The 22,267-nt window shown below is 44.5% G+C and overlaps 1 protein-coding gene across 4 annotated transcripts in view; it reads right to left on the bottom strand.

Moving 5' to 3' along the window:
• Nucleotides 1-22,267, bottom strand: part of LOC309655875 (protein farnesyltransferase subunit beta) — a 78,591-nt gene that overhangs the window by 34,685 nt on the left and 21,639 nt on the right. For all 4 annotated transcript variants that reach the window (XM_082451742.1, XM_082451743.1, XM_082451744.1 and 1 more), the window contains exons 2-4: nucleotides 19,251-19,315; nucleotides 8,941-9,013; nucleotides 6,605-6,696 (exon numbers count right to left, since the gene is read on the bottom strand). In XM_082451742.1, coding sequence (XP_082307868.1) covers nucleotides 6,605-6,696; nucleotides 8,941-9,013; nucleotides 19,251-19,315 — 230 coding nt within the window. The remainder of the gene's footprint in view (nucleotides 1-6,604; nucleotides 6,697-8,940; nucleotides 9,014-19,250; nucleotides 19,316-22,267) is intronic.

Below are 22,267 nucleotides of genomic sequence, written 5' to 3' on the forward strand. Positions count from 1 at the left end.
AAATGCTGCTGACTTCCTAGTAAAGCCCTAAAATCATCACAGGTTAAAAGCAATCCACACTCACTTCATGTTCCACCCACAATTTTACTGTAGGAAACACAAGGATTGAAACTGAAGTTGATAATCAGAGAAGGAAGACAGTTCTGTGACATGTTTTTAATAGCAATTAATTTTTGCAGAGAAAAATGAGTTTTTTACTAACATGTTTCCCAAACCTTCATCAATTCTTATCCTATTTCCCAGAAACAAATAGCTAGTAAACTCCTGGTCTAACAAAAGTTGGCTGCATTAGCATACAAAAAGTTTTCTGATTACAAAAATAAAGTTTTTTGGCTGACATAAAACTTAACAGCACATTTTAAAAAAGAAAACGGAAAAGAGTGATCTAGCTATCCATTCCCTTCCCCAGCTCCCATGACAGAATTATGGCAAATGCAATACTCCTGACCCTGTAGCCTAAAGTCTGGAATGGGCCGGGATCTGAATGTACCAGAGACACCATTAAATCACCCCTCCACACCAACTGCCCCCAGCTGACAGGCTGCATCTGACTGACTGAGGGCTATGTGGGGAACAGGGGTTGGGCTCTTCTTGAGTCTGAGACACTTCCGTACTATAGAACATTCTGATCCAGAGTCTTTCCAACTTGTACCTTAAGGACCTGGCAAACTGACAGTGAAGCTACCAGCTGTCGTGAACAGAACTCCTAGCAATTCAGAAAAGCAAAATGTGAATGATACTTCTAACGATCCAAAGGGAAAGGAAAACTTGTCTTAGAGACCAGAAATCCACCAACTAATTTTAAAAATCACATGTGGGAAACACTGAGCAAACACCAAGAGTGGCACACTTTGTGAAAAACAAGTATTCATAAATCACTCATTTAGTCATATGACTGAAAGATCTAGTAGATCAATTTTCTTTCAAGTCAGCAAAGGCATTTCATTCTCGCTTACATGATGATTTCCAGCAAAGTGGGAAACTATCTTCCAGATCAGGGATTAAAAACCCCAAATGTGTAGATCAGAATCACTGGAGGGCTAGTAAAGAACACAGACCCAGACTTGCTGAAGCAGGAAAGAGCTGGGCCTCTGTATTTTTACCAAATTCCCAGGTGATGTGGATACACACGAAGTTTGAATACCACAAGTCTTTGCTGTATAATTAGAATCACTTTGGGGATGTTTAAAACAAACAAACAAACAAACAAACAAAAAAAACCAAGCCCAGGCCACACCTAATACCAATTAAATCAGAGTCGCTGAGGGTGGGCCCAAGTGGCAAGAGTTTTAAAAATTCCCCATGTGACTCCAATGTACAGCCAAGTATCAGTGCTTCTCAAACTCGAGTGTGCGTGGAAGTCACCTGAGGATCTTGTCAAACTGCAGATCTAATTCAGTAGAACTAAAGGGACCCGAGATTCTGCATTTCTAGCAAGCTCCCAGGTGATGGTAATGCTGCTGGTCTGGGGACCACATTTTGGGTAGCAATGTGATATATCTGCACTGTCCAATAGGTAGCCACTAGCCACATGAGGCTTTTTAAATTTCAATTTGAATTAATTAAATTTAAAATTAAGCTCCTCAGTCACACAAGCCACATTGCAACTGCTCAATAGCTACATGTGGCTAGTGGCTGCGATAAATTATAGAACATTTCCATTACCTTGTTAAGTTCTATTGGACACCACTGCTTTATCATCCAACTATTAACAAGTGTGGGGCTTCCCTGGTGGCGCAGTGGTTGAGAGTCTGCCTGCCAATGCAGGGGACACGGGTTCGAGCCCTGGTCTGGGAGGATCCCACGTGCCACGGAGCAACTGGGCCCGTGAGCCACAATTACTGAGCCTGCGCGTCTGGAGCCTGTGCTCCGCAACAAGAGAGGCCGTGATGGTGAGAGGCCTGCGCACCGCGATGAAGAGTGGTCCCCACTTGCCGCAACTAGAGGAAGCCCTCGCACAGAAACGAAGACTCAACACAGTCATAAATAAATAAATAAATAAATAAAAGAACGTGAATTTCTTTAAAAAAAAAAAAAAAAGTGTGTAAAACCTGTCAGAGGATTAAGTTCAAAGCAAGATTATCGATGATTTACTTGGACTTTCAGGGGATGGTTGAGGACTGCCTTAAAGTGGTTGATTCTGGACATCACTGTCACCAGTGTGGATGGAGGACTCAAAAGCATGCATAGTATATAAGCAAATAATACATAACGAGCAGGGAAACCCTCCAAGGAGAGAAAGTCCAGAATAATATAAAACAAATCAGAAGCCAATAAGAATAAAACAAACGAAACAGGTGTAAGTAGCAAGTGATATACTTAGAGATGGCAGGAGTAGGGGGGACGAATAAAGCATATAAATATGAGAAATAACTAGGAACACAGCAGAAAAAGGACCAGAGGTTAGGGTCCATGACTTGTAAACAATAAAGAAAATGCTTTTTCAAAGCATCATAAACACAGTATTGGTCAAAACTATATCTGGCTCAAGCCTCCATTTTCCAACTCAAAGGAATTTCAGAATAGAGTTGTAAAAATGGCTAAGTATAAAAGTGATTAAAAGGCTTACCATTAGAGAAAACCACAGTGCGGGAGCTACTCAGCAAAATACCTCAAGCATACAGAGGGTAATTACGCAAACTTTCTAGTAAAGAAACAAAAATTGAAGCTAATCTGCAGCAAGAAGAATTTAGGTTAGATTTAAGAAAAACTTCAGCACCAGACAGGTTACCACAGATAGACTTAAGGCCTAGAATAAGTTAGAAAGATGATAGCTTTGGAAATAGGCACAGTCATCCTTGAGCAGATGACTTAGGAGCAGATGCGAATGCAGGATGGATGAGTTGACATCGGGCTAAGACATCTATGCTAAGTCTTCCGATTTTCATACTGTAAGACAGCTTCAGCTGATACAAGGGAGAGGAAAACTCCTTCCCTGGCAGAGGAGAGCAATGAACAGGGGAAAGACAGGCAGTCTCTCCTGTTGATTCCAGGAGGCCAGTGTCACCCTGGGGAGGACGGCAGGTTATCTGATTTCATCAAGAGCTGGCGATGCCTGGTGTGCTGCTGTTTTGGAAGTGCGGTCAAGTCTAAAGTTGGTTATTTTAGAGCAGGGTTTCTCCACCGTGGCACTAGTGACATTCTGGACTGGATAATTCTTGGTTGTGGGGACTGTCCTGGGGAGGATATTTCACAGCTTCCCCGACCTCCACCTACTAGATGCCAGCAGCACCTGGCCAAAAAAACGCCCAGAAGACAAATGACCACGTAAGGTATCTTCACTGAAAGATAAGGAAACAAATTAAATTTAAAAGGAAAGATATTTCAGGAGCTATCCAGGGGACAAGCAACTAATAACCTTTCAAAAGGGAAATAATAAAACACTGACACATGAAAATTTAAATTTAATCTTTAGAAAAACTTTACAAGTGGAATAGTCCTAAAACAATTTTTAAGTTAAAGATACTTTTCAGATCTTAGAGAAGCTAAAAGACCTAACGGTACAGTAGTTTCCCTGTGGTTTTCATTTTACTCTGTGTGTTTCATTAACGTAGCGTTCAATAACAACGCATGGGATTCTCATTAAAAGATGCTTCCTTTAGTTCCAAAATCATTAACTAAGCAAATTCACTTAGTCTGGTTCCAAAATATTAATTTACTTTAGGTAAACACATGTATAAATTTGTGGATACAATCTCTTAAGAGAGGCACACTAAATTCCTCCCTATGAATATATTAGTCTTGAAAGGTCTGATACCAGCAGTAAAAGCCTGGCCTTGCTGGCTTTGGTCAGCAATCACAGTAGCTGACAAAAGTGGTTTTGTCCACTAGAGGGAACTCAGCTTGTCATATTGTTCCCAGAACAAACAGAAGTACAACAGTGAACAAAATAGGAAAGAGAGAGAAACTTGCGAGGGGGTGTGTGTGTGTGAGTGAGTGTGTTGCACACTAGGCTGGGGAGGGGGAAGAGAGGACAGCAGAAAAATAATTAAACTCCAGATCTAAACTCAACCTCTAGGTCACCTTAATATTTGCATAAAGAAGAAGGAAACAAACAAAAAAAACCTAATCACATTTTCAAAGCATTTCTTTTCCCTGTGCAAAATAAATAAAAAGGCAATATCCAAAATCAGGTAGTCTTTTTAAAAAAAAAATCCCCATATTTTTATAGAAGTCATTAAGATTTCTCTGTTTCTTACTAAAAAGAGTTTATTCCCTTATAAGCCAGAGCTACTAGGCTCTGTTCATTACAAATATTATCTGCACCTAGAATTAACTGCCTGCTAGGCACAGAACAAAGTACATTATTGGGAAGTATAAGTAATTCTTTAAAAGTCTGTTAAATCAATGCTCAGAAGAACCATAGGTAAAGCTTTTAAGTTGGCTGTGAAACAGAAAATTTCGGTCATTAACTATCAAGTGGTTCTTGCAATCAGGACAAATCAGCCTTTTAGTTTTAAAACATTCTTTTAATTACAAAACAATAGTTTCATTGTAGAATTTTAGAAAATGCAAATCAGCTTAAAAAAGAAAAGAAAAAAATCACCTTCAACCCCACCATCCGCACAAATAACTACTACCATGTGTGTATATATCCTTGTTTTTTTCTATGCATAGAACCAACTTTATTTTTAATCTATAAAAAATGAATCTTTACCTTTTTCCATTTAAATATCTTTCTACATAAATACATACATTTTTATATACAAATATACACATTTATATATATATATAAATTTTTAATTGAGGTATAATTGACATGTAACATTATATTAGGTTCAGATGATTTAACAACATTATGATTTGATATTTGTATATACTGGGAAATGATCACCACAATAAGTCTATTTAACACCTGTTAACTTTTAAATTTTTACGTGGCTGCATAGTATTTCATTGTATGTATCATGACATAGGTACTTTACCTAAACTTTACACTTACAGCATCCCCAACTGTTGATATTTAGGTTGTCTCCAATCGTTCAGTGTGAAAAGCCCTCTAAGGGGGTCCTCTCTTCCTATCTGATGTTGCCACAAAAGCTGCTCTGACACTTATTCCCTCAGAAAAGCCTTACATATAAAACACCAAGTATACAACCTAGACAAAACTCAAAATCGATGCTGACCCGAGTTTTTCCACGTCAGGAAGCCCCTTATCACCATCTTCCCACTTCAGACCGGTCTACGTCCACCTCTAGGGGGCATCCTTCCTGCTCCAAACCACTGCTCCTTTAGGGGGTATCTGCACTTCACTCACAAAATCCTCCCATGTCTTTTGTCTCCTCTCACATATGACTTTCCCATTCCCATTCCCCCAGCGTGCATCCTGATTGTGTATGTGGAGGACGGGGCGGGGAGCTTCCCAAACAATCCACAACCCCCAACTGGTATTTCAAAAACACACAGGCCTTTATTTTGACAATTAAATTCCTGTTACTGCAGAAACTGTGTCCAACTCTACATCCAGAGCTAGAAGCAACTGGGCTTGCAGCAGCTCTGTGATGTAGAAGACAATGCATATTTTTCCTCTCCCTCTGAAAGCATCGTACACATCACAAGGGTTAATGGCCTAATTCTTTATTATCTTCCCTATCCACATCCATCACAAGACACCCTGCCCAGGAAGGCAAGAATGAGAGGTTATTGTTAAGACGGGATGAATGAGACAATGTGCGGCTCTGTTCTTCTGACCTGCCAGTGTGACCCAGGCAGGGGGACTGCGCCAGGGAGGGGTATGTGCTGGCCTCCACGCATCCCCGCACAGCTGCCCCTGGGTGCTGCGGGCAGAGGAACCTGGCTCAGGGGCCTCCCGCCGACTCTCTCCCTCCGGAGCAGCAGCGGGAGAGACGAGGTCGAGGTGCTGCTGAGGGGACGCGATCTCTCTCAGTGAGAACTGGAGCATTAGATCCAATTCCTGGTGGACCTCTGCTACCTCAGGTACCCCTCAGACTAGAGTGATGATCGGTTTCGCCTTTAAAATACAAACTATGATGAGCGTCTAAGGATGAGAAGCCACGCTGAGGACACCATCTGCACCAGCACTTTGGGAAGAATCCTAGTTGCTTAGATCTTTAACCATAAATCAGAAGCTTAGGAAAACGATGTCATGACATTTGTACACCAAGACGGTAACACAACCACTGCCATCTAGAGCCATACTGTCCCCCCCAGGCATTGGTGAGGAGGGACTTCTATGGAGGTGTTTACGGAAAGCAAAGGCATTTCTGTCCCTTGGGTTGCCACGCGTTTCCCCACAGAAGCTATTCAAATGCATACTGTACTTTCTGGCAAAATCATATTTCTCCAGAGTTGATGATGAAGACTTTTCTCAAAGACCAGAGCAAGAGCCAAAAGAAAAGGCCACAGAAGAAACAGAATCCTTCTCTTGGGAGTTCAAAGTCTTATTCTACCCATGAGCATACAATGGGCTTCTGAAGTGGAAGAGTTTCAGGAAGTTACTGGAGGTCAAGAGAAGGGCAACGGTTTCTTTGTAGTGCTCTGTGTTTTTCATTCAAAATAAATAAAACAGAAACAAAACAGAAAGAACCCCAAAGTCAAAATACAATTTCAGAGAACACCCCGGGTTCCCCAAAGCCAGACTCACTCTGTCGCCACCATCTGGGGAATGGGCTCATCTAGGAGTTCCAAGCTGTGCAGGATCCAGTAGCAGAGCCATGGGCGGCTGGCATCCAGACACTGCAAAAGGAACAGGGCAGAAAACACACCCCTTATTCAGAATCATTCCAAGACCCTGCTGAAAAGGCAGCAGGGTCTCCAACGGTTCAGTGTGAAAAGGGAGACATCTGCCTCCCTCCTGGCAGCCTGGCAAGGAGGAGGAGGACAACCTATGAACAATCAGTGAATGAAGGACACTTTGTCTGGTGGCCTTAGCCAGGAGCTGAAATGACCATATGTGAGAAAAGGACAATGGGACAAAGGAGTTTAACCTGAACCCAGTGGGTCCTTCCCTGACAGGCATCCAAAGAAGCCGAGCAGAGGACTTCTCACACGCCAGAAAGTTAAGTGCTACTATTTTCTCAGTGCAGACCCAAGAAGATACACAACCTCAGGAAGGGATTTCCTGGAGTAACTCATTCAGTGAGTATCTCCTCATGCCAAGCTCTGGGGGCAAAGTAATGAGTAAAATTCAGTTCCTAATCTTAAGATACTTTGTTTAGGATGTGTATGGTTTTCTGTAGAGGAAGAGGGCAATTAGATAGACACGTAAGTACAAGTGTCTTTCTGGAACAAGGCAGAACAAAACAAATGCATACATATACCTGGATAAACGCTATAATGGGCACGTGGAAGAAACTGACTACCTCTGCCTGGGAAGCTGGGAAAGGTTTCCAAAGGTGACATGTGAGCAGGTCTTGATCCTAACTCAAGCTGTAAATATTCAAGCATTCAAGGCTAGGCGGGCAGGCAGTATTACTGTCCCAGTTTTACGAATCCAAAGTGTATAAATGAGATCCAGAGAGATGAACTTTTTTCAGATTACAGAGAGTAAACGTCAGAGATAAGACAAGACCACCAGTTTCTAGACACTCAGTCCAGTGCTCTTTCCATTGGCCCAAACTGCCCTCTTCATACATGTGCACGTAAATGTGCTAGCTCCCCACCTGGGGGCAGCTGGTGTGGTGACAGAAGACACTGCTGTGGGTTTCAGTGCCAGCTCCTCCTCTCACTAGCCATGTGCCTTTGAGCAAATACTTAATCTTGCTATGCTTATTCCCTTATCTATAAAGAAATAAAGACTTACCTACCCCCTGGAGTAGCTGTGAGGATTAAATGAGACAAGGAACAGCAAGCTTTTAGCGCACTCTTCAGTGAATTGTTAGCTGTCATGGTATTAATTGTATCAGGGTTGCCTGGACCCTAATCATTGAGGATTTAATACTGAAAGTCCACAGGCCAAACATAACCCAGGGATGTGTCCTGCTTGTTCCCTGTAGTGTTTTGTTTGTTTCATTAGAATAGGTTGTAACATTTACATGTTGAGAGATCCACAGAGAAATCTGCATTTCTGGCTTCATTTGAAAAAACAAGAAGAGATCTGGCAACCCTGGGTCTGCACTGCTGTTTGGCAGCAACTGGCAGGAACAGAGTAAAAGCACGGGTCCTCTGCTTTGCCTCAGTTCCACCCCGTGCACCCTCGCCCAACCAAGCCCGCATCTCTCGTTTATGCTACCCGCTTGGGTCTATAGGCCCAAATTCCTTCTGTAAATAATCAAACGTAGAACCCCCAAATAAAAGCAAATTAAAAGCAGAGCTGCTCTATGTAAAGTGGGGCAGGGAAACTGGCGGCCTCTGGTTCACATTTACCCTCTGGCTGCTACTCACCCCTATTCCCAACACCCCTCCCCTCCACCTCCGCTGCCCTCCCCTGAGCCCCTCTGTGGACCCCTAGGGCTCTAAGGTATATTGATTTAAAATCCACTCCACGTTTGGGCATTTTTACAGTGTTAAACCGCAGGACTACTCTCTGGGACTCATATACTGGTCCTTTGGCCAGTAGAGAAATTAGATCAGCTTACAGGGCCAAGGGGTGGGGATGAACAGGTATCTAGACCACCTTTTAGCGGTCAAGGGGTGTCTAGAAGAACACCACGTGAACCCCCCTCAGCCACGATGGGGGTGAAAGCCCCACCCCATCTGGGGCCTCCACTAGCTCTGAGGGAGGACGAGACTATAGAGATCGGGTTCTGTCCTTTCAGAAGTAGGAGTCCCGGCTCTGTGGGGCAGAGCTGCTGCGGACCCGGTTCCCGCCAGAGCCACATGGGATGGTGAGTGAATCTGTGACAGGGCAAGCCCATAGTGTCTTTTTTTTTTTTTTTGCAGTGAAAATTGATTTGTATATTTTTTTACATCCAAACAGTAAAAAAGGAGAAAGATCTGACTGATAATTTGACAGAGAAAGCTCCTGGGCAAGGTGTTTACCTCATAGGCATCTGTCAGCTGTCGGAGGCCTCTCTTCAGGTAATGGAAGTGCTTCTCCCTCTGCAAAATAAGCCTGGAAAGATAAAGAGCTTTGTAAACCTACTCTAACAGCCTCGGCTTCCCCCACTACAGAACACGGGTACGCACACGCACACACTCACTCACACCTTCTGGTCATCCCCCCACAGTCAATGAGTAGAAAACAGCAGCTTCTTTAGCTCCCCAGGGCGGCTAAACCAGAGAAAGGAGGCCAGCCTCTGAACGTCCCTAACGTGTCTGGAAATGGCTCTGGCAAATGTTTGGAGCGGGGCTTCCCTGGTGGCGCAGTGGTAAAGAATCCGCCTTCCAATACAGGGCACACGGGTTCGAGCCCTGGTCGGGGAGCTAGGATCCCACATGCCGCGGGGCAACTAAGCACGTGCGCCACAACTACTGAGCTCGCGCGCCTCAATGAGAGAGAGCCTGCGTGCTGCCAGCTGTGGAGCCCACGTGCTCTGGACCCCACTGGCCACAACTAGAGAAAAGCCCGTGCATGGCAACAAAGAGCCCGTGCGCTGCAACGAAAGATCCTGCATGCCTCAACGACGATCCTGCGTGCCGCAACGAACACACGGCGCAGCCAATAAATAAATAAATAAAATGTTAAAAAAAAAAATTCGTGCAGCCAAAAAATAAGTAAATAAATAAAATGTTAAAAACAAACTCTCTTTCGTGGCTGGTAGCTTTGGGCTAGAAATGCCACCGTGAGCACACTTAGGCAGTAACAAACTACCCAGAAAGTTCCTCCAGGGTCTAGCTGAGAACAGATACCTTGCGGCTCCCCATCCTGTAAGCAATTTAAATCTGAGCCTCGCCACTTCCCTGATCTGGTTAGCCTCTGTCGTTCTGGTCATTTCTTCTGGGGTCACTTCTCTGAAGTCTGTGGTTTGTACCCTGACTGCCCCTCACTCATCCGTCTAGTACTCCCTCCCCGACATTCCACCTCCCATGTGCTGACCCACAGCCCTGGCCTGAGGATCATGTCTGTGCTCTGCAGCCAGTCGCTCTCCTCGGCCCTGATGTCAGCAACACGGGCTCTAAGACGGACTGTGCCGGCCATGGCCACCTGCACAGGCAGGCAGAGGACAGGGGCTGCACCTCTCGCTGGGTCTTACAGAAGGGGTCTGTGTGATTACGGAATGAAAGAAAAAAGTAAAGAATTTAAGACATTCACTGTGCTTGCTGATTCCAGAAATGAAATGAAAGAAGAACCACTCTCTTTCCTAGGTATTCAATTCAACAATTGTTTATTGAACTCCCACTGTACTGTGCCCAGAAGAAGTAGTCTTTACTTCAAAAAGTCTTCTAATTCAGTACTGGAAATGAGATAAGGACATAAGTGGCTACAATATGAGGAAAACTGGGGAGGTTTCATAAAGGGAAAACAGATAAAATACTAGAGGCTCTAAAGGGTTTGGGGGAGGGCATCTCATTCAGAAAAGAATGATCAGGGAAGGTTGTGTGAACAGGTGGAATTTGAGGTGGGGACCTGGAAGAAGGAGAATATTTTAACAGGCAGAGGAGGTGAGGAGTTGGTGGGAGGACAGTTTAGCCAGAAGGAACAAAAACAAAAGGAACCGACCAGGGCCGTCCAAAAGAACTTCCAGGGATGATGGAAGTGTCTTTGTCTGTGCTGTCCAATAGGTAGCCACGAGCCACATGTGCGTACTGAGCACTTGAAATGTGGCTAGTGTGACTGAGCAACTGAATTTTAAACTTTATTTAATTTTAATTAATTTACGTTTAAACAGGTGCAAGTGGCTAACGGCTACTATATCATGCAGACAGGTATAAAGCGTGCAGGGGGAGTGCAGGTCAGGGATTTGGCCTGGCTATTAGGAATGAAAGAGGAATGGTCAAGAAGGCAGCTGAGGTCCTTTTTACAGGGATCTGGGATGCCAGCTGAGGAATTTAACTCAATTTAATATGCAAAGGGAATTTGCGACAACATGGATGGAACTTGAGGACATTATGCTACGTGAAATAAGTCAGATAGAAAAAGATAAACACTGCACAATCTCACTCATATGTGGTACTCTAGGGCTTCCACCAAAAAAACCAAAAAACAAAAGCCCTGAGCTTGTGGATACAGAAAACAGATTGGCGGTTGCCTGAAGTGAGAAGTGGAGGGGGAGGGCAGTGAAATGGGTGAAGGGGGTCAAAAGGTACAAACCTCCAGTTATAAAATAAATAAGTCATGAAAATGTAATGTACAGCACAGCGACTATAGTTAATAATACTGTACTGCATATTTAAAAGTAGCTAGGAGAGTGGATCTCAAAAGTTCTCAACACAAGAAAAAGAATTTATAACTATATATGGTGCTGAATGTTAACTGGACTTGCTGTGGTGACCATTTTGCAATACATACAAATATTGAGTCATTACGTTGCACACCTGAAATGAATATAATGTTATGTCAGTTATACCTCAATTAAAAAAAATAGGCAAAGGAAAACCCTGAGGGTTTTCAGCTGAGAAAAAATGACCAGAATTGTGCTTTAGAAAAATTATCTGACCGCAGTAGGTATTCAATATGTGTTTACAAACTGTACTGATGAAAGCACTAAGTGGGGAGAGAGATGAGGTGGGAAGACAGGGCAAGATGCTGTTAAGAGTCAACCAGGTGGGAAGAACTTAGGGTTCTGAGGGCTCCACCTAGCACGGTGCCCAAGACAAGCTGACTGTGGACAGGTGGACTTTAAAGCGCTGGAAGTGTATTCAGGTGGGGATGTCAGTCACATCGCTGGAAACATATGTGAGACTCTGGAGAGGGATCCAGGAGACACAGATGAACTGGGAATCATTTATCTGCAAGCAGGTGACAGGTGAAGCTGCAGGAGTAGAGGACAGAGCAGAGAGAAAAGTTTGAAGGCAGAACTGAGGGAAGACCCATCTTTAAGGGCTTGGAGGACCAGGAGCCAGAGGAGAGAAGGAAAGAGCAGTACACAAGCAGAGGAAGGACAAAAGCAGTGTCGCCTCACAGGCCGAGCAGGAGGAGAGAATCTCACGGAGGTTTTTAACAGCAGCCAACAGTGCAGTAAGAGTGAGGAAAAAGAAGACAAACTACAAAGTGGCTGGTGCCCTTCACGAGAGTTCAGGGAGTGAGGAGAGCAGATTCCAGGTCATAAAGGAGAGACGGCCAGACTCAATTTCTCTTTCAAGGGGTTCCAGGGCTCAGGGCTCAGTGAGCACAGGGACGGGTGGGCTTTAAGCACTGGAGGTGTATTCAGGTGAGGGCCTCGGGAGGAGGGGTGAGTCTGAAAATAATGAATGAGTCTACATTCTCAGAGACAGAAACAATGGGAGAGTGTGAAGTTAGACAAACAGAGGACTCTGAAGTGGGGAAGAGGGAAACCAAGGAAACGGGGGATGGCCTCAGTTTTCTGAGGAATTAGGAGGCAAGACCTGGGAGAGTGTGGGTTGGCCATCGTGGGGAATATGTTAGGAAATCTACACAAGATGAATGAAGGATGATACACCGGAGTGAAGGCCCAGCTGAAGCTGAGGAGTATAAACTTTTGATGAAGCCATTCAGAAGGCACTGTTGTATGATTTCTTTTCTTGGCAATCTTGCTAGGACCCTTTAGCAGAAGCAGCGACATGGGTGCTGTGGTTAGGGCTCGTAAGACGGGAAGAGCAGAAAGGTAGAGGTGTGAGGGAACGGAATGAGATCAGCGGACAGCTGAAGAGAGCACACCGTGTGGCCTGGCCCCGGCTGGGCAGGCTGAGGGTGGCCAGCATAGGTGTGATGGGCGAGAAAAACCAGGAGGGCGCAGGAGACCGTTAACAGGGCAGGCAGGGACCCACTCAAGAAGTGAGAGGAGGCTGAGAAACCCAATCCAGGTGAGGGCAAGCACAGAATTTGGAGGCGGGAACTCCTGACTTCTAACTATGAAAGGATCAAGTCACAGAGGGTTTTCTACAGGTCAGTTCTTTTCAGTCTGAAAAATAGTCAGAGGAATTTGAATATGCCACATACCCTGGGATGCTAAGCCACAGAGGAGAGAAGGGAAAATACTCTGTTCCAATAAAGAGAACACTTTCCAGCTCATTTAAAATGCCGGGCAAGATAGCATGAAAGGTTTCTTGTGAATAAAATTTTGTGATCCTAAGTGTAATGCTGGAGAAAGGGACCGGGTGTTGACTGGAATTCGCTGTTGGGTCTGCCTGCCTACTGCATACCCTATAACCCCGTGAAGGGAGCTTGCATCTAGCTTCAGCACCTGGGCCCAGCACAGAGCAGGCTCTCAACATTTACTGTCGAATGAACAAGAGAAAGAATAGAGAATTGGTAGCGTCAGTTTCTGACTAGCCAAGAGAGACTTCTCCCTGGGTACGTGTCCTGTCAATTAAAAAGAATGACATGGCCTTCTCCGGTGGCGCAGTGGTTACGAATCCGCCTGCCAATGCAGGGGACACGGGTTCGAGCCCTGGTCCAGGAAGATCCCACATGCCATGGAGCAGCTAAGCCCGTGCGCCACAACTACTGAGCCTGCGCTCTAGAGCCCGCGAGCCACAACTACTGAGCCCGCGTGCCACAACTACTGAAGCCCGCGCACCCTAGAGCCCGTGCTCCACAATAAGAGAAGCCACCGCAATGAGAAGCCTGCGCACCGCAACAAAGAGTAGCCCCCGCTCACCTCAACTAGAGAAAGCCCGCGCACAGCAATGAAGACCCAACACAGCCAAAAATAAAATAAAATAAAAAATAAAATAAAATAAATTAAAAAAAAAAAAAAAGAATGACAAACCTCAAAGGGAAAGTTAAAACGCGAGCAAGCAGAGAGGACAAGGAGGGGGTGGTTAGATTGCAGATGGCATCCGCTCTGGCTCAGGGGTGCTTCCTATCAGTCTCTCGCGTGGTCACACATGCCACACTGCAGGAGACCTGTCAGCCAGGGGTTAAACTTCCCTGGAGGACTCGGTATTTCTAGAGAGCTGAATTAAGCCACAAACAAATCCTTCCCCTTATTGTGGGGAAAAGAAAAAACCAACCCTGGAGAACGAACCCTTTCCCTTGTCTTCTCACTCCTCTCATTTGACAAGGGGCTTGTCAGTCCTAGGAAATGAAAGACCTCAGAGGCAAAGGCTTTTCTACGTGTAGGGAGGAAGAGACTCTGGCTACTCCTCGGGATCCTGAAGTGACAAGAAGCTACCTGAAGCCTCACCTGACCAGAAACATCTAACTGAAAGAAGCTTCAGGCACCTTTCCTGCAGCTCTGAGTCGGTCCCTAGGGGTGGGACCTGAGGCAGCCCCAAACGGGGCTCCCCAATAGCTCTCCTCCCACCCTGAACCCCACTCACAGATAGCCAGGCCCTGGGAGCCCTGCTGAGAGGGAACTAGTGAATTCCTTTAGCTAGTTTCATATGAAGACCAACTTTAGCCACAAGCAGGGGAAGAGAAATTTCTTTCAGTGACTCTTTCCACAAGGGAAACTGTCCTTTCACTTTCATCCACTTAATCACAAACACACGTACACATGCACGCAAGCACACACACAAAAATGCTAATATGTAAATGTTACTCTAAAATCTCGGGAAATGTTTATCTAGAGCTTCAAGGGCCACAATGCTGATTGAATTTTAACTTCTTCTTTGAGGTTTATGCATCTTTTAAATTGAAGGGACATATATCCAGTTTCTTTTGGTCAGACAGAGACTGTACTAAGAGCCTTACTGTTATGGACTAAATTGTGTCTCCCCCCCATCCCCAAATTTCATATGTTGAAGCCCTAACCCCCAGTGTGACTGCATTTGAAGATAGGACCTTTAAAGAGGTATTTAAGGTTAAATGGGAGCTGGTGAGCCTATAAAAAGAGTAAGTGACACTGGGGAGGAGTCCACACAGAGAAAAGGCCACGTGAACACACAGTGAGAAGGCGGCCTCTGCAAGCCAAGGAGAGAGACCTCAGGAGAAACCAACCCTGCCAGCACCCTGATCTTGGAATTCCAGCCTCCCAAACTGTGAGAAAACAAATTTCTGTTGTTTAAGCCACCCCATCAGTGGTATTTGATTATAGCAGCCCTAGCAAACTAATACTCTTACCATTCTTTTATTCTAAAGTCACCTCTAGATCTAAAACTCTTTTCTGTGTAGGGCGTTAGAAAAGAAAAGCTAGAGCTCTTTCCCTTTCCTTTCTGAATAATTTAGCCCCAAAGCCATTCAATTAGGTGGAGCAGAACAAGGCAGGCTCTGCGCAGGAGTGGGGTGGCAGGGCGCACTGCAGGGCATGCGTGCTCAACTGGCTGAGGAGGGCGTCTGAGTGGCTGTGGAGAGAGGGGTGGGAGACTGGGACACACAGGAATGACCAAATAAATACATATATTTGGGATATTGGCAGTCTGGTTCCACTGTTGGAGAAGTAACTTAGAAATACTTGTGTAGGGCTTCCCTGGTGGTGCAGTGGATAAGAATCTGCCTGCCAATGCAGGGGACACGGGTTCAAGCCCTGGTCCAGGAAGATCCCACATGCCACGGAGCAACTAAGCCTGTGCGCCACAACTACTGAGCCTGCGCTCTAGAGCCCGCGAGCCACAACTACTGAGCCCGCGTGCCACATCTACTGAAGCCCGTGTGCCTAGAGCCCCTGCTCCGCCACAAGAGAAGCCACCGCAATGAGAAGCCCACGCACCGCAACAAAGAGTAGCCCCCGCTCGCCACAACTAGAGAAAGCCCGCGCACAGCAACGAAGACCCAACACAGCCAAAAATAAATAAATTTATTTTTAAAAAAAGAGAGAGAGAGACAGTCACTCCCTTGGTAACTATGTTCTTTGAACTCATTTGTTTAATAACTACCTTGCCCATGAGACTGAGAGCCCAGCAGGACCAGGACCTGGGTCAGCCTTGTTCCCCCTGTTCCCAGAGCCCAGCAGTGCCTGATCGCCTGGATACAGTTGCCAAATGGGTGAAGGAATGAATGACTTTAAATGAACACAGCAGACCGAATGACAGCAAACACACTCCCTCCCCCTATACGTGGACCATCCCTGAGACTCATGCCTTTGTTTGTGACAGATGAGAGAACAGGGATTCAGTCCATTGTTGGCTGCTGGGAGGGTTTTAAACCCACTAAAGCCAGGGGCTTCTCCAGTCAAAAAGTAAGCCTCTGGCGCATAAGCAGTAAGTCACTTGAGAGAGGATGGGAGGGAAGATGAACTTACTTGTATGAACCTTGGAAAGAACAACAGTATGAAGGACCACATCTTTTAACTGCTCAGGATTTGGAAAATGCTAAAGTATCATCACATACAGAAATGGCAGAAAACATGGAAGCTGAGCAGGTGCCTGTATGAAAACTGCTTTGAGAGCTTAACTCAGAGCATTTTGGCTTCAGAGCAACTGCCAGCACTTAACCTTTAGTGCTCTATTAGCATTATCAATATTTCCCCCTTACAAGGAGCACCAGGCTACTTTTTCCCAAGAAAAAAAACAATGTTTTGTTTGTTTGTTTTTTGGCCACGCTGCACAGCTTGAGGGATCTCAGTTCCCAGACCAGGGACCGAACCTGGGTTACGGCAGCGAAAGCCCAGAATCCTAACCACTAGGTCACCAGGGAACTCCTCGACAATTTAAAAATTTTATGTGAGTGTGTGTGTGTGTGTGTGTGTGTGTGTGTGTGTGTGTGTGTGTGTGTGTGTGTGTGTGTGTGTGTGTGTGTGGTTTATGCATTTCAGGTGTCTTACTAAAGCTAATATAATACATGGAAAAGGGTAAATTCATAAGCATGTGAAACTGTCAGAATGACTAACCACGGGGAAAGAGAAATGAACTTTTATGGGAAAGCAGGATACTGATAAACAAAACTGTTCAAAGCATGGTCCAAAAGCTCCTTGGGAGGGACCACCTCACTCCAGGAGAGAATGCATGTTTCACAGTCTGAGAGTGAGGAAAATCATTTCTGGGATGGGGAATAAACTGTAGAATGTAACAACATTCAGCTTCAGCCTTGAATTTCAGCCCAATCTTCTATTTGGCGGTGGCTCTGAAAGGCTGAATAGATGGATGCCTCGCTCAGCACCATTCCTGGCACCCCTGGACCTGGGCACGGTCAGTGATCCTGGGAGTGTGTGTGATTCTGCCACATCTCATCAGCAGCATGACCTCAGAAACACAAACACGCCATGTCACCTAGATTAATTGCTCTATCTGAATATTCACTTTAGCTAACAAGGAAGTTTTGTCCCTGCCATATAATACTAGATTTTTAAAATGTGACTACTAAAATGTTAAATATTGTAATTGTGATAGTTATTTAAAATGCTGATAAATTTTCATATTTATTCTTAAACCCCAGAAGTTCATTCTATGGTGAAGATGTTTGGCTCCAGCCTTATATCGATAAGTTGATTTACATTCTCAGCCATGTGGCCACAGTGTGTAATATCTCTAATATTAATTAGCATGCTGTGACATAAGATGCTAATTAGCATCCTTTAAAACACTCATTTTCATAGGCAACAATGACAAAATGGGAAATGTCAGATTCCTGACATAAACCCAGAGCCCTGGTATATTCTATTTCCACAAAGGATCCAAACCCAACAGAAACATTTTTGTTTTCCACCCACACCTGACCTAAGACCTATGAATCAGGGGATTTTACTCCTTTACTGTCCTCTACCACCACTCCCAAAACACAGCTTCCTCCCAGATTATAACCTCCCATTCTCCCTCCCATCTCAGTAAGAATAAAAGGAAAAGTCCAAGGGCTCTATTCTGATGGTGGGTGAAAAAGGAATGTCAAATGACCAAAGGTCCCTTTGGAAATACAGAGCATATGTGTCCAGAGCTGGAGACAGGGCACAGTGACTCAGAACACAATCAGGCGAGTCATCGCGATGCAACTCTAACCACAAAGCCCTCCTGAAGCCACCATGCCCCTCACCATCACCAAGTCCTACCACCTCTGGGGAAACAGCCTGTACCGGGCAGAGAGCTCCTTCTCCCCGAGCTGTTTACACAAATGGTGTCATTTGCTAAGCTCCAACTGTGGCTCACGGTAAGAGCAATAATTCATTTATTGAGGTCTGGGCTATGGGTTAAAGTAGACATTTAGGTTAGCAGTTTGGAGGAAGACTCCTCTGGTTAGTTGATGCTTTCCTTTTCTTCTCCAGGGAAGAAAGATGAAGAGAACTTCTCCACCTGTCTTTCCATTTTTCCAACTGTTTTCTGCCTTGGCTAATCAGAATATTTTAACTAAATTTCTTCTCATGGAAATAAGGGCAAAATGGAATGGTGGCAAAAAAAAGACACGAAGTTAACTCAGGCTAGAAGTATCTGTAATGCTCCAGTAAGCAGAAGTACCCAGAGACTGACTTGCCAGGAGTTAGTGTGTTAGGAGGCCTCAGGAAATTGGGAGACATGATAAAGGAGGTCAGGCTGGACCTCAGACCCTTCAGCTTCCCATCCAGAGAGAATCAGCCAGCGGCCCAACTAGACTACGTCCAGAGACCGTCAAGGAAAAGTGCTATAACATTAAGATAAAACAATGACCAAATACAATTTGGACTACTGATCAGGAAAGATAACACAGGACAGTTTCAGAGAAGCAATCTGTGATTAGAAGAGAAATGCTAATAAATGAAATAACTCATGAAATTCTAGTGTGATACATTATAAAATTGGGGGAAAAAAAGAGAAAATGAAAGTTCAAATTAATAAGTTTCTGCTTATAATCCTCCTTTTGGAATTTCTGACATCAAAGAGCTCAGAAGACTTCAACTTACTAAGCACCAAGGAAAACAAAAGACATTTTATTTCTCACTTGAAATGTCGCCCTTGGGAATCTGCTGCACAATCACCAGTAAGGGCCAGGCTGGGAGAAGCTCAAACTTCTCACATTTTCCCAGTCAAGTCATAATATACATCAAAGGAATCCATCCTTTGCCATCCCCCTGGACTCTACATCTGTTTCAAAGTGTTGTATGAAAACCTTGAGAGTTCTGAACACCAGCGCAGCAGGTCAGAACTAAGCTTCAAGGTCATGAACTTCCTCTCTCCACCTTCAGAGCTCAGAGTTCAGGCCCTGAGGGCATCCCCATGTAACACCTGATGGCTCAGTTCAAGTGAGCAGCTCCTCTAGACAGTATTCTAATAGTGGCAGGAGCTGGGGTCAGGAGCATCTCCAGGGAGCCACAAGGTCAGGGAACACCAGCCTCACAGCGGACTCATCCCCTGAGGTTGGACAAGCTCAAGGAGGAAAGAAGAAAGGCTCCCATGGGAGATGGTATTTCCCAGATCCCCTCAAACACTTAACCACAGCTTACCTTGGTACAAGGTGGTTGAACTTGTAAGAACTGAAGACCTCTTGGATCTTTTCTTCTACTTTTGCCTGGTAAGGATGCAGAAGATGGGAGAGAGAAAACAAATACAGATGAGAACTTTATCAACTGTATGTTCCTATTGCCACAAATGCCTACTGGCTAGAGTTCCTTGGTGTGACTTTGTACCTCACAGCATAACAAGACTGCATTCAGGGGCTCTGCAGGATGACAGGCTTGGGACAAGGACAGAGAGAAAAAGAATGCCCTATACCACATTAGCATCACAACCGACTTCTCCAGTAAACTAATCCATGATATGCAAACTAATGGCGATTCTGGAGTTTGGCACCCTGGCACCAGTTACTCAGGGAGCAGGTGAAGATGGACCCCTTTTGCTTGAAAGACCTGTTCTTGCCTGCCCTATGAAGTTGTTTAGGTGTTTGGTAACTGGCCAATCTCAAATATGTAACTAATTTCTGCCAAGGGTCCTACTTCTTATTGTCAAATTTAATGGTTTAAATATAGATTGAACAGTATTAAAATCCCCAAAGGGATTTACAAGAACATCAATCATGGAAACACCAAAGACATAACACATCTGGTCATTGGACCTGTGTCACAGACTGGACTCCACAGTCCCATAAAACAAAGGATCTCGGAAAGTCAGGTCACAAAAGGAATGAGATGACCTGTCTCCTCTGAAGATCACACCATGATGTGGTCACACAGCACAGCTTCTGTAAGGAAAGGGTACAGCAGTGCAGGAGGGGGCTGGTCAATGGGATACAGGGTTTCACCTTCACGGCCATCCCTGCTTTGTGGTGAGGCAAGTCCTTGCTGAGATTTCAAGATATATAATAATGTCCTCCCTGGGAAATATCAAAAATGCATTATTTGTTTCTGAAACACCTGAGTTAGAGCTTCCAGTCCCTTTGGCAAGTGTGCAAGAATCACGATGAGGGGAGCAGTGATGTGAATCAGCTAAAATGGCAGCCCGTCTAAAATTCATTTATATTTGGTTTTAGGATATGCTTTGGTCTTTGCCTTTGAACATGAGTTTCAGGGATTATCTGGCCAAGAATTTATAATACTTCAAAAAACAGACCGAAGTCACTGTGAGAATTCGACTCAGAAGAAGTAAGAAAGTTCTCCCAGACCCCTCACGATGCTTTCTCCATGCCAGATTGATGTGGGACTAATACAAAGCACCAGCTTAAATGAAACACAGACTGCATTTTTCAGTTGTGCCTTCCTTGGCTATACGTTGAAAGGGATGAGAAAAAAAAAAAAAAAATACAAGAAACATATGTCAGGAAGATCATTAAATAAAAAGATTTGCCTACCAGGTTTGGACACACAGTTTTTCTGGGCAGGAGCCTGCTGTGTCCCCCTTTGCCTGTCAAAGCAGTAAAGCTATTCTTTTCTACTTCACCCGAAACTCTATCTCCAAGATTCGATTCAGCCCCAGTGCACAGAGGTCGAGTTTTTGGCATCGCTAGGAGTGGAACTGCTGGATCATTATGATAACTTTATGTTTAATCATTTGAGGAACTGCCAGATGTTTTCCAGAGCACTTGTACCATTTTATATTCCCATCAGCAGTATATGAGAGCTCCAATTTCTTCACATCCTCAGCAACACATTATTATCTATGTTTCTGATCATAGCCATCCTAGTCTGTGTCAAGTAGTATCTCACAAGTTTTTTTTTTTTTTAAACTGATATGTCTTTTTTTTAAGCTTTTTTTTTCCCAGTCACTAGGATTCTCTTCCTTCCCTTTTTTTTTTTTAATAGTAATCTTTTATTTATTTATTTATTATATTTATTTTTGGCTGTGTTGGGTCTTCATTTCTGTGTGAGGGCTTCCTCTAGTTGCGGCAAGCAGGGGCCACTCTTCATCGCGGTGCGCGGGCCTCTTCACTATCGCGGCCTCTCTTGTTGCGGAGCACAGGCTCCAGACGCGCAGGCTCAGTAGTTGTGGTACACGGGTTTAGCTGCTCCGTGGCATGTGGGATTTTCCCGGACCAGGGCTCGAACCCGTGTCCCCTGCATTGGCAGGTGGATTCTTAACCACTGTGCCACCAGGGAAGCCCTCACTATAGTTTTGATTGCCTTTCCCTGATGACTGATTATGTTGAGCATCTTTTTACAGGCTTATTGGCCATTTGTAGATATTCTTTGGAGAAATGTCTATTCAGATCTTTGTTCATTTTTTAAATTGGGTTGTCTTTTTATTAATGAATTGTAGTAAGTCCTTATACATTCTATCAGTAGATACAAGTTCCTTGTCATATTCCCATTCTGTGGGTTGTTTTTAGGAACTAGTGTATTTTTTAATAGAAAAAGATCACTTCAGAGCACAAAGTATGATTTTTAGAGTACAACTTTTAAAATAATACTAGCAATATGCCTGTAATTTTTTTGACAAATAGTAATGGATTAATATAGAAATTAAAAAATAGTCATCTGAGGATAAGAAAATGAAAGCAATCCCCAAAATATGCAACATCCTTTTTTGCCTCTCCTTCTCCACATACAGTCTGCTAGTGTGATATAAATCGTAGTAATTTTGTCACTGGGAAGATGTAAGCATTCTTTGAATGTTCTGATTTGCATAGCGGAAGGAAAGGAAGAAAGCTAGTTGTATACAAACGAGTTAACACAGCAGGCCTGAGACTACTATCCTTAGAAAGGCCTACTTGAAAGGTTGACCCTGGTTGGAGTCTGGGAGCCTGGATCTCGGGAGGGCTCTCACCACTCCCAGGACTGATAAGAGAGGCTCACTGAGCCTAAACTGTATAAACAACGTCGTTTATGGTGAACAGCTATTTTCCTTCTGGGAGTCAGGAATTATGCTAGAAAGAGGGTGCCTATGTGACCAGTCCCAGTAAAAACCATGAGCACCAAGTCTCTAATGAGCTTCCCTGGTAGCTCTGCATGTGTGGTCCCAATTCAATGCTGGAGAAATTCAACACGTCCTCTGTGACTCCACGGGGAGAGGACTCTTGGAAGCTTGTGCC

Source organism: Balaenoptera physalus, assembly GCF_965194825.1.
Source record: "Balaenoptera physalus genome assembly, chromosome: 2".
In the NCBI taxonomy this organism is placed as follows: domain Eukaryota; kingdom Metazoa; phylum Chordata; class Mammalia; order Artiodactyla; family Balaenopteridae; genus Balaenoptera; species Balaenoptera physalus.